The sequence below is a fragment of the Helianthus annuus genome, chromosome 8 (assembly GCF_002127325.2).
Source record: "Helianthus annuus cultivar XRQ/B chromosome 8, HanXRQr2.0-SUNRISE, whole genome shotgun sequence".
Classification (NCBI taxonomy): Eukaryota; Viridiplantae; Streptophyta; class Magnoliopsida; order Asterales; family Asteraceae; genus Helianthus; species Helianthus annuus.
The window spans coordinates 45,807,671-45,819,748 of NC_035440.2; the positions used below are offsets into that span (position 1 = coordinate 45,807,671).

Sequence of the window (12,078 nt, forward strand, 5' to 3'; positions counted from 1 at the left end):
TTGTTTATTTGTAAATAAAGGTAAGCTAAATGGTGTTTAAGGTTAATTGTTCACAAAGATTATTGCGTATTTAGGTTTAATGGTTAATGAGTTATATAAAAAATGCTCATATTTTTTTTTGTAATTGTATAAAATTAGTTTAGTTATGTTATATTTGTAACAGTTTATAATATGTTTATACAATCCTATTTTAAAATTTTAAACGAATTTCTTGAGAACCAATGTTAAAATTTCATAAAACCAATTTCAAAGTTCTAAGCCTTCATAGGAGTCCGTGTCAGTTTCTTGTGGATTGTTCGAGATTCAATCGCATACATAGTAAAAAAAGTAAACTTCCGTTTTGTTCCCTGTACTTTGGCCGTTTTAACGGTTTTGCCACAATCCTTTAAAAATAGTCATTTTACTCCCTAATCTATGAAGCTTATCTCTATTTCACTCCCCGCCCCTAACGTCATCCAATTCAACCGTTAAATCCTGGTCACATGCCCCTCACATGAGGGGCATTTTAGTCTTTACCCATAATTAATTATTTAGTAATTTAAATGTATATATTTATAGAAAAGCATTCAAACCAAATTTATCACCCCTATCGTCGTCTTTCTCTCTCAAACTTCTGTAATATTCACCACCACCACCATGAGACACCACCACCGCCCATGCCACCAGCCTACTGGAATTGACGATGACAGTTGTTGAAGGCTAAACCAGAACAGATCGAAAAAGTGTTGGTGGTATCCACCTGCTGCCACCGTAAACTCAGACTAATCTTTTCGCCGATTCAAAACTGCCTATTGGACCATCGCCATCCGCCGCTAATATCACCAAACTAGGTAAGCTTCATCTTCAATCTTCAAACTGGAACATAAATCGGTTCAGATCTGAAAAGGGGTAAAGGGCGGCGGCTAGGGTTTCCACGCGAACCACGTTGATAATGACGATGGGGATTTAGGTTCCGGTGAGGTGGTGGTTCTGATGACGAACTTGTGAGGTGGTTGTTAGAGAGAGAGGAGAGATGAGAGTCGTACAGAGGTCGGGGTTGTGGGGGGGGGGGGGGAGTTGTTGGAAGTGAAGGTTGAAGGTGGTGGTGTGGGGATCAGATCTGCAATGGCGGTGTGACACAATACCAAACGGAGACGGTCGTGATGGTGGTCGGAAGGTGATGGTGGTTTTGGGTTGTGTCAGCAGGTGGTGGTGGGGTGGTGTCGGCAGGTGGTGGTTAGTGGGGTGGTGTCGGCAGGTGGTGGTTAGTGGGGTGGAGGGTGGTGTTGGCAGGTGGTGGTCGGTAGATGATGGTGGTGGTGGTGCAGGATGGTGGCTGTTGGTGGGGAGGTTGTTGATAGTGAGACTGATTTGCAGAGGAGAGAGAGCATGTAGAGAGAGAAGAGAGTGTATATCTGTTTTATATATGTATTATATTTTATATAATAACAAAATATCTAAAATATGGGAAAACACTAAAATGCCCCTAATGTGAGGGGTATGTGACCAGGATTTAACGGTTGAATTGGATGGCGTTAGGGGGGAAGTAAAATAGAGATAAGCTTCGTAGATCGGGGAGTAAAATGACTATTTTTAAAGGATTTGGGCAAAACCGTTAAAACGGTTAAGCCACAGGTAGCAAAACGGAAGTTTACTCTAGTAAAAAAATCCATGAAATGCAGCCACACACCATCCTCAAATCCATAAGTATCATTAGAGGATGTGTAACTTAACCGCTAAAATAATAAAAACCTTTGTTGCCATTAATCAAATAAACAACAAAACCCATAATGTGGTATGACTTCAACAAATATAATTCAGAAAAATAAAAAAGATTCATGTGATTTTAAAGTTCTTTTAGTATTGTTTATGTGATTATCATTATGTGTTTCGGTGACCCGGGTTGACTCATAAAACAGTATCCAAGATCCGAAGATACAACCAGCAAAAGTATTTTATAGGAGCATAAATACTTGTTTACAAGCATTGGTCTCATAAGAACTGAAGGATGAGCTTTACAATTTTCAACTCACAACTCAGGAAACAAGTTCATTTGGGTTCAAACTCTTGATCATAAGTTCATAACATAATACTCACATTATTAATATGTATGAACTCTTGATCATAAGTTCAAATAATTGAACTCAAAACAATATTCTTTTCTTAAACCAAGCCCATAATTTCTATAGTACCCATTTAATTCTCTTCGTTAAAAGATAAACTAAATAGTTGTTATAATAATACAGTTTTTTAATTGTATTTAACACAAATTACTAAAAAATGACAAAAAGGGTGTTACAGGTCAACCTAAACCAGCCCGCCTAACAATATTATCCATCTTAAATAGTCATAACAAATGGAAGCTAGTTGTACCTTCAAAGTTTGAATACAACTTTATATATTTCTTCATGTAAGCCAGCTTCTTTAAAAATCAACTTTCCACCTCAACAGAGGACCAATTGGCGACAAGAAACATACGAATATCGGGTCAAATCTATTCATGTCTGTCCAAGAAAATGGGTTGATTAGTCGAGGCTAGAAGTCTAGCCCACATCCTATCTGTCAACTTCACAACATTTGTAGCCTCGGTTACACGCTGCAATACATGCACATCAAAACTAATGAGTCGGGTGATATACGCGTTTGGATATGCGGTATGCGTATGCGTATGTGCGCTTACCTCAATTGGAATATACGCGTGTCTGCTGTTCACAGGTCCCACAGTGAAACCCGAGTATCCCGCCATGGCCCCATGAACTGCACTTTGAGCAAGAAGTGTGCAATAGATATTATCATACGCATTACTTGGAACAGCCCGGATCATGTATGTTGGATCTGCACAATAACATGGTTAAAGAAGAGCATAAATTTAAAAAATGTACATAAAGAAACCTACATGGAAATAAGACAGAACAGTTTTAATTAACGAAAGAAAATAATAAATACATATGAGCGAAAGGAGACGTTAATTCCAAAAAAGTACCTATGTATTTCATGTTTATGGCCATCTTTTTCACCGTTGTAAAATGATCCTGTTACATGCAACTCAATGAAATTAAAAAACCCGAAAACAATAAAACGCCATTTGCGTCTAAGGTTTGTTTTTTCGCATCTAGATCCAAAATATTTGAAATCTTGCCACTTTCTTCCAGCTTGTTAACTCCATCTATTTTTTATCCGTTAAGTCAGGGGTCTTTTCGTCTTTTTTGTTAACTTAAAGAGCCATTCCGTCTTTTTCACTTAATGTATAAGCATTTAAAATACCCCTGACCGAATTCGTTAGACCGAATTGCCCTTTAAGTTAACAAAAAAAAAAAAAACACGGAAATACCCCTGACTTAACCGAGAAAAATGAATGGAGTTAACGAGCCGAATGAAAATGACAAGATTTCAAACGTTTTAAATCTAGATGCGGAAAAACAAATCTTTGGACGAAAGTTGCAAAACTGGCCAAACCTCAAGGACGAAAATGGCATTTTACTCACCCAAAAAAGATAAGTTTTTTTTTTGAACGGCAAAAAAGATAAGATGTTAAAACTAAAAAAGATGGTCAACCTAGCTATTACCTTAATTTGCTGAGTCAACCATAGACCGACATCGAGAAGCAGCTTATTTCCAGATGCATCTTTCTCCTCGGGTGCGTTCACACTTTGAGAAACGTATTCCTGACCAGCACCTTCCGCTAACACAATAACCATGTGCCCGTTTTCCTTAAGTCTCCGTTGAACAAATTCAAAAAGACCACCTTGCCCTTCCAGATAGAATGGAGACTCTGGAATCAAGCAACAATCCTGTTACAGTTTATAGATCTATTAACACATCTTGCATTTTTTACTGGTTTGACCCGTTACCTGCTCCGCCCATCATGCAACATCTACCTATTAGATTCTAACTGACTAAACATAAAAAAAGAAAGAGTAAAATGTCATTTTCGTCCCTGAGGTTTGGCTAGTTTTGCGACTTTTGTCCAAAGGTTTGTTTTTCGGCATCTGAATCCAAAAGGCTTGAAATCTTGTCATTTTCATCTGGCTTGTTAACTCCATCCATTTTTCTCCGTTAAGTCAAGGGTATTTTCGTCTTTTTTGTTAACTTAAAGGGCAATTCGGTCTTTTTCACTTAAGGACTCGCTTGTACATTATGCTAAACGCGTGTACATAAAGTGAAAAAAAAACTAAATTGTCCTTTAAGTTAACAAAAAAGACGAAAATACCCCTGACTTAACAAAGAAAAATGGATGGGGTTAACGAGCCAGATGAAAATGGCTTTCAAACCTTTTGGATCCAGATGTCAAAACAAAAACCTTTGGGCGAAAGTTGCAAAACTGGCCAAACCTAAGGGAAAAAAATGGCATTTTACTCGAGAAGAAAAAAACAGTTTGCATACTTGGGAAACCAAACAAATAAATTCAAGTAAATCAGCATATTCTCAAGGTAAAGCAATCGATTCTTGGTAAAGTTGATTGAGGTCTTACCACATCTCGAGATGCCAGTGTGGCAAACATTGCAATGAATCCTGAAAATCTCAGATAAATTTGGAAAAATAAGAATTATAAATAATGACAACTTATATTATTTGGAAAAATAAGAATTATAAATAATGACAACTTATATTATTTGGAAAAATAAGAATTATAAATAATGACAACTTATATTATTTGGAAAAATAAGAATTATAAATAATGACAACTTATATTATTTGGAAAAATAAGAATTATAAATAATGACAACTTATATTATTTGGAAAAATATATGTATACATTGCTCAAGACACTTACCACTGTATCGACCCATGAGTTTGACAATTCCAACTCCATTTTCGACACTCTCCACCTCCACATGTGCAGCGTTTATTGCCCTCTGAGCTTCCTCAACAGCAGTATCAAATCCAAAAGATTTGTCTATCACCTGAAAAAAAATATTAAATATTAACCTCCTGTATGATAAATGAATAAAGAGGAGCTATTCACTATTTCTAACACCTCTGAGAAACATTTCCGAGATCATTTTATTCAGAAAAGTGGATAGTGAGCCATGCAGTCAATAGCGTGCTATAGCGGACATACGATGTCATAGCGGTTCAAATAGTGGTCCCTTATAGCAGTTCCGCTATTAGTATTTAGCAGTGCTAAAGCCCGCTATTTGACCGCTATTCTGAAACCCGTATAGCGGTCGTCGCACTGCTTTTAGCGGTTTTTATATTTCAGCCCAAAAGCCCACATTAATCAACTATTTGTTTAAAATAAACCCAAAAATAAAGGCCCAAACCCAAAATTAAACCTAAATCGAGGCCTAAAGTCTTCTTCGCTGGTTGCCTCACTGCCAAATTCTTCATCGTTCAACAAAATAAAACCTAAATCTAGAAATCGCTGGACTTCCACTTTCTAACTCCTAAATCTTCGGAGTCTGGACTCTCATGGGCCATGGCTAGGCTTCCTAAATCGAATTTTGATATTACTATTAATATTTTCCATATATATATAAAGAAAAAGTGTATCGTACAATATGCCTTACCGTACGCAATGGCAAAATTGCACGTTATGTTAAAAAAAATGAAAATCGCATGTCCAAGAAAACTAAAAATCGCATGTACATAAAAAAAGGGAAATCGCATGTTCCAAAAAAACTCAAAATCGCATGTACATAAAAAAAGGGGAATCGCATGTAAAAAAAATGAAACTCGCATGTTATAACTTATAAACCAAATTTCGCATGTTGATACTGAATCTCGTACGCTTCGTACGTTAAGGCACTTTGTACAATAAGTCAATAACCGGTCTCTATATATAAATACATAAATTATGCATGATATAAAAACTACCGCTATACCACCGCTACAACCTATAAATCTTATAGCGGACCTTGACCGCTATTTAATTTTGGACCGCTATAACTGCATAGATAGTGAGTTACATAATATAACTTTTTATAATCATATGTGACACATAGTTATCTATTAGATACTTAAAGCTGCTGACAAAATAGCAATTTAGGTCTACCGGTTTCAACCCTCACAAAAACTACCGTTCTTAAGCCATACTGAACAATATAACCGTTTCGATCCGCTACCCAACCTGCCAGACCCCATGGCACACATTGCCCCACGAATTTTCCTATAAAGCCACTAAAAAGAATCTACAAGGTACAAAAGGGGTTGAAATAACTTACAGCAATATCATTATCAATTGTCTTGGGGATCCCAGCTACTGCCACTGGAAGGCGACGCTTTTCAACTTCCTTTAAAAAAATAAAAACTTTCATCTTGCCATATATATATATATATATATATATATATCGAATTTGAAAAACGTACTGAAAACAAATACGATTGTTAAACAATCAATCACCTTGAAAATGGCAGCCGCTCCTTTTTGAGTGCCATCACCTCCAATTATGTACACCTGCAAAAACCAAAATTTTTATGAGTTATTTTAAGCCGTTTAGATTTGCCACCAACATTGTTGTAGCGGGGAATAACATCCACCTGATTTAGCTTAAAACCAAAAGAGAAAAAAAAAAAAAAAACCTGATTTATCCCACGGTCCTGGATGTTATCGACTATCTTGTTAGTATCATGGCCTCCTCGTGAAGTTTGAAGAATAGTACCACCACGTTTATGGATATCGTTAACCACTTTTGGATTTAATTCCATCGTATTCTTTGAGTAAAAGCCCCTATAGCCTCCCTGTAATAAAGATCATCATCAGTTGGATTTGCAAACTGAGCATTTGATTCATTTGGTTGTTTTTAAACTTTCTTTTTTTTTCATTTTGTGGGTCCCATGACCCATCTATATGGTTTTGAGAAAAATTAGAGACAGAAGCCAAAATTAGGGGTGTTCTTCGGGTTATTTTTTCGGGTTTCGGGGTTTTCGGGCCGGGTTGTTCCGGTTTTTGGCAGGAAAAAGTGACCCGATAACCGACCCCATTAAAGTTCGGGTTGGTCGGGTTCGGTTTATTCGGGCCCAGGTTCGTTCGGGTCAGGTTGTTCGGTTTTCAGGTTTAGACGTAAAATTAAAAAAAATTGTTTTCTTTTTACAAAATATCATTAAAATTCATATTCCTCCTAAAAAATATCATCAAAATTCAAATATTATTTGACAATATGATATTGTAGTGTTATAAAATCCCAAAACTTGATGCTCCAAATACCAGACTCCAAACCAAAACACATCTATAAAAACAGACAATAAATGTTCGGGGTTTTTTAGGTTCCGTGTTTTGGGTTTTTCGGGTCGGATTGTTCGGGTTTTTGGTTGGGAAAAGTGACCCGATAACCAACCCATATAAGGTTCGGGTTGGTCGGGTTCGGGTTTTACGGATATTGTCTAATTCGGGTTGCTTCGGATTCGGGCCGGATTTCGGGTGATGATAATTACTACACATCTATTTTCTGACATAAAGAAAAGTGCAGGGATGATATGGCCAACCTCGATCCCAAGTATATTACTAACACCATACATATAATTCAAGCCGCATACAATCTCTCTAATCACTGTGTTAATCCCTGGACACAAACCACCACACGTAACAATACAAGCTCGTACTTCCTCCGGCTTGAAATAAACCTAACATTAGAAGATAAAAAAACTTAAACCGAAAAGAACTAATGGCCCGATTTGTTTAAATTAATTAATTGAGAAACATACCTTTTCCCTAGGTCCTGCACGCCGAAAGTGTACTCCTCTAGGACTGCCCTTCTGAACAACAATCTGTAACAAGATATCATGGTTATCAGGTTATGAAATTATATCGGTGATTTGGTGGTGAAAAACTGTGTGGCGTGGTTCAAGAGAACAACGTACTTGCTGTGCTAGAACGTCTTCTGGGCTAACAAAAGTATTCCTGAGGAAAATGGTTATATATTGTTTGGTGAGTTGCAAAGATGATCATGTATACGTGCAAGGACGTTTTCAGAAAGACCCGTGCACAAGGTACGCTAGCAATGTAAAAGAAATGAAAAACAAGGAAAAACTTACTTGACTATTGCGTAGGCTTGGCTGTACTTTAACGGGTTTGGATAGGTCTGCAAGAAGAAAGATTAAAGTTAGCTTTCACCAAAACGCGTTGCTTTTGTAACAAATTACTCCCTCTATGGCACAAAACAAAGGGAGAGAGAGATGATAATTTGCAATGATAGAACTTATACTAGCCGAAGCAATGAATAATAATAAAGTTTAACAATACGAAAGCAGAGGGGATTCATTTCCCAGGGTCTACTATGCTATTAGTCTATTACGGCATGCGATGAAATCCCCAAGTCTATTCTATATACCTATTCTGTTCACGTTACATACATGATTTTTTAGTTTTTTTTTACTTACGAGTCTACTTGAAGCATGATGATAATGTCGTTATTGCACATTCCCATTTCATATCTTCATTGCACATAGTCGATACTAAACTCTCCATTCAAATAAGAGTCCACTTCATTAAATGTTTCTCATCTAGAAAAGGCCATCTTAGGTGTGACTCTAAGTTATCGGCATTCGGCAACCAACTGGATGTTGACCCGACCCACTACTTATCCCAAATGATTACGAGTGGGCATAGTTGTTAATAGCAAATAGCGACAAGGGACCTATATGCTTACATAGCGAATAGCAACAAATAGCGATACACTAGAAAAAGAATTTTGAAAATTTTTATATGTATATTATATCAAAATACCTTAGTATATATGCAATTTTACATGTATATTTAACAAAAACCTATAAATCCAGCTATTTTATAGCTATATCTAATTGCTATTTACATCACAAAAAAAAAACCTAAATGTCGCTATTCACGCTATTGGTCGCTATGACCCAGATAGCGACACTTAGTTGCCTCGCTACATAGCGCGCTATAGCAGTCGCTATAACCACTATTGACAACTATGCGAGTGGGATAGGTGTTCAGGGTAGGATGAGGACAGTTAGGCCCGAAACCATGTACCAACACTTACCTCAACGCCGTCCGTGGTATAGACCATCATTGTTTTAATATTTTCTTTTATGTATGGTCCAGCCCTATTGTAGCTAGGGTTTCAGTTGTACACTTTGAAAAAGAAGATATCTTTCTGCCCTTGCCTGTAGAGGCAGGTCGAACACATCGAGATCGACTTAACCTCGTGAATCATCGTGATCATCGTGTTCTTATGGTTATTTACTTGTTCATGTTTCTATATTTCCCCTAACAGTTTCATCTAGCTTCAATACAACACAATGCCAGCCTTCTGGTTCACCAATCAGATAAATCATTAATCAAACTTATAAATTAGACTTTTGTACGCAAGAAAAATATACTAAAATATCAATTTCAAAACAGAAAACTTGTTCGATTGACTTTAAAAAGTCAGACAGCAAAGTCAAAGTAAAAAAGGTAATGAATATATGAATATAAAGCAATTTACCGGTAAATCAGGTAAGAAATTGGTCAAGTGAGGAACGTCTTCAAAAATAAAACCGTCATCATCATCAGCAGCAGCATCAGCAGTATCAATCGGAGTATTATTTTGATTTGAACTTTGAGCTTTGATCGGTTGATAACCGGTGATTATTGAGTAAATTTGGGAATTAGAAGTGAAATTTGTGAAAAATGGAAGAGGTTTGTGGAATCTGGTGGAAAATGATAGCGATTTGGTGAGAGAAAAGTGAAGATTTGGGGGAGATGAAAGTGAAAGTGAAAGATCCATTGGATTGGAAAAGTGAGTTTCGATTCAACTGAAAGGTTTCTCCAGGGATCTAGGCGGAGAGAAGACTATATTTATGACACATCAAGTCTTCCTATATTTCATAAACCTTTTCAGTTTTTTGTTTTTTTTTTTTTTTTTTAACGGCCACAGAATCAATCACAATTACTATCTACTTGAGCAAACGGAGTACAATATCTACTGGACAAAACGAAGTACTCTGAGAGTAACCCAAGTCCACCATAAAACCCGTTTGGCTCAAGGACCGAACCCATGTTTCCCTGGGTCTCCTATCATTGCTCACCACTACCTCATTTGCACCAAGTGGGAGTTGAAGTTACATCTTCCAAGAGAAATGCAAGTCTCTCACCACTTGATCTAGAGATCATTGACAGAGAATAGAAAAATGTCTAGCACTGTGATTTGTTCAAATTTTTCGTGTAGTCTTTAACTTTCTAAAATATATATCAATAGTGTCTAACTTTTGCATATTTGTTCTCGGAAAGTCCCTAGCATGGATGAGAGTTAGTTTTGGGTGTTAAGTGGGTGTGAAATTACAAAAATACCTTACTGTTAAATTGATACTAAAAAGTTAAAAGAAATATACTTAGTATTTAAATATTTATGTAGGACCCACCACCCAACCCAACCCACCCACTTCATCTTCTCCACTCTTCACCACTACCACTATCTCCACCCTTCACCACCACCATCCACATTTCACCACCATAACACCTCCACACCACATAACACCGCCATCACCACCACCCCCATTTCCCAACCATCTGAAGCCCAAAGACGTCCCTCCATACTTGGATCTAAAATTTCTCTATGTGCATAACATATTAAAATACGATACAAAACTCCATTAAACAAACCGGACATTCCAATTATTAACAAAAAAAACCCTAACATTTATCATATATTAAAAACACAAACAAAATAACCACATTATTATTAACCCTCAGAAACCCTAGAATATTAAAAGTTGGCATCTGCTTTAGAGAGTTCACAGCGTAAGGAAGAATGAAATTGACGGTGGGTTTAGTGGGCAAAGTGGAAGGGGCTCCATAAACTAGATCGAAGTCTTTGGTGGATCGCTGTTAGGGGCGACCTTGTTCCAGGCCTCAACGAAAGCAGCGTCGCCGGATTAGGCATCGGTGGCGACCTTCGTGGAGTATAGGCAACGGATGGTGGTGGAGTAAGTGGTGGTGGATCGTGAAGAGGCGATGATTGGAGGCGATAGGTGATGGTTGGAGGTAGTGGACGGTGGAGGTGGTGGTTGGAAGCGGTGGAGGGTGGAGGCGGTGGTTGAAGGGTGGAGGTGTGGGGTTATGGTAAAAAGGATGTTGAATTGTTATTAAACAATGCCCTTATTATTAAGGGGCAACTTTGTAGAATAGTAACCAAGTTTTAAAAGTGTTTTAATTAAGTCACTCAAGTTTCAAAAGTGTTCCAATTAGACACAACATTCATTTTCATTAAAATCAAGAGTTTTTTCATCCATTTCATAGGTAACCGTGATGATATGGATTTTTGTTTCTTTTTTATCTTTTATTTGATGCTAATGTCGAGTGATGACGTGGATTTTAACTTGTTTTTTTTTAATTTTTAATGTAATTAAAGTGGTTTTATTTTTAATAAATATAATTTCATATATTAAAATAATCCGACCCCAACATCTTATTCTCTTTTTTTCTTGACACATGGAAAAAAGGACATGGCTCGATTTGAATGTTAAGTTATCTAATTGGGACATTAACGATACGAGTGACCTAATTATAACACTTTTAAAACTTGGTTACTATTCTGGAACATTTTCGCACACCTAAAACAATTAAGAAGGTTGGGGTTATGGAGAAAAAGGATGTTGGATAGTCACTAGCATGGATAGGGTTAGTTTTTGATGTTAAGTGGGCATGAAATAACTAAAATGCCCTTATTGTAAAAAAAATAACAATTAAAACAAAAGGAGTTAATATAAAGAATTCAGGTGGGGTTACGGAGAAAAGGATGTTGGATTTGTACAAACACACATGAAGCTAGATGAGGCCTTTCATGGATGCTCGGCAGCATCGAATATACACATATCGTTTGGAGAATGTGTCCCACGAGTTTGTAAGGCCAATTTATTAGAGGTGATCATAAATACCCTATGGTCATGCTCGAAGCAGTGGCGTCAAATGAGTTACAATTTTGGCATGCATACTTTGGTGTTGCCAATTCGAACAACGGGCTCATAGTTTTCTATTTATCCCCATTATTCAGTAATGAAATGCATTAAATCGCCCGAGGAGTCCATTTTATGTTATGGGGAACAATACATACTACTATCTTGCTAAGGGGATTTACTCAACTTGGTCTGTTTTTGTGGAATCTTTGCATGGCCAACCGAAGACAGAAAAAAGTTCAAAAAGGTACAAGAGTCGGC

General features: G+C 37.0%; 1 protein-coding gene across 1 annotated transcript; it reads right to left on the reverse strand.

Moving 5' to 3' along the window:
- Positions 1-2,159: 2,159 nt before the first annotated feature.
- LOC110872796 (ATP-dependent 6-phosphofructokinase 4, chloroplastic) lies at positions 2,160-9,730 on the reverse strand. Its single transcript, XM_022121670.2, has 14 exons — positions 9,369-9,730; positions 7,954-8,000; positions 7,780-7,819; positions 7,624-7,686; positions 7,405-7,542; positions 6,502-6,660; positions 6,323-6,376; positions 6,144-6,212; positions 4,754-4,883; positions 4,451-4,491; positions 3,546-3,770; positions 2,963-3,011; positions 2,660-2,814; positions 2,160-2,575 (listed from the first exon to the last, which is right to left on the reverse strand). The coding sequence occupies exons 1-14, from the start codon at positions 9,648-9,650 to the stop codon at positions 2,474-2,476; spliced, it is 1,554 nt and encodes a 517-aa protein (XP_021977362.1). The 5' UTR covers positions 9,651-9,730; the 3' UTR covers positions 2,160-2,473.
- Positions 9,731-12,078: the final 2,348 nt, after the last annotated feature.

Excerpts from the sequence above, each read along its gene's own strand:
- LOC110872796 (XM_022121670.2), bottom strand. The coding sequence starts at position 9,650 with ATGGATCTTTCACTTTCACTTTCATCTCCCCCAAATCTTCACTTTTCT. Across the intron at positions 4,492-4,753 it reads ACTCATGGGTCGATACAGTG|GATTCATTGCAATGTTTGCC; the intron begins GTAAGTGTCTTG and ends TGAGATTTTCAG. Across the intron at positions 3,771-4,450 it reads CACTGGCATCTCGAGATGTG|GATTGTTGCTTGATTCCAGA; the intron begins GTAAGACCTCAA and ends AAACTGTAACAG.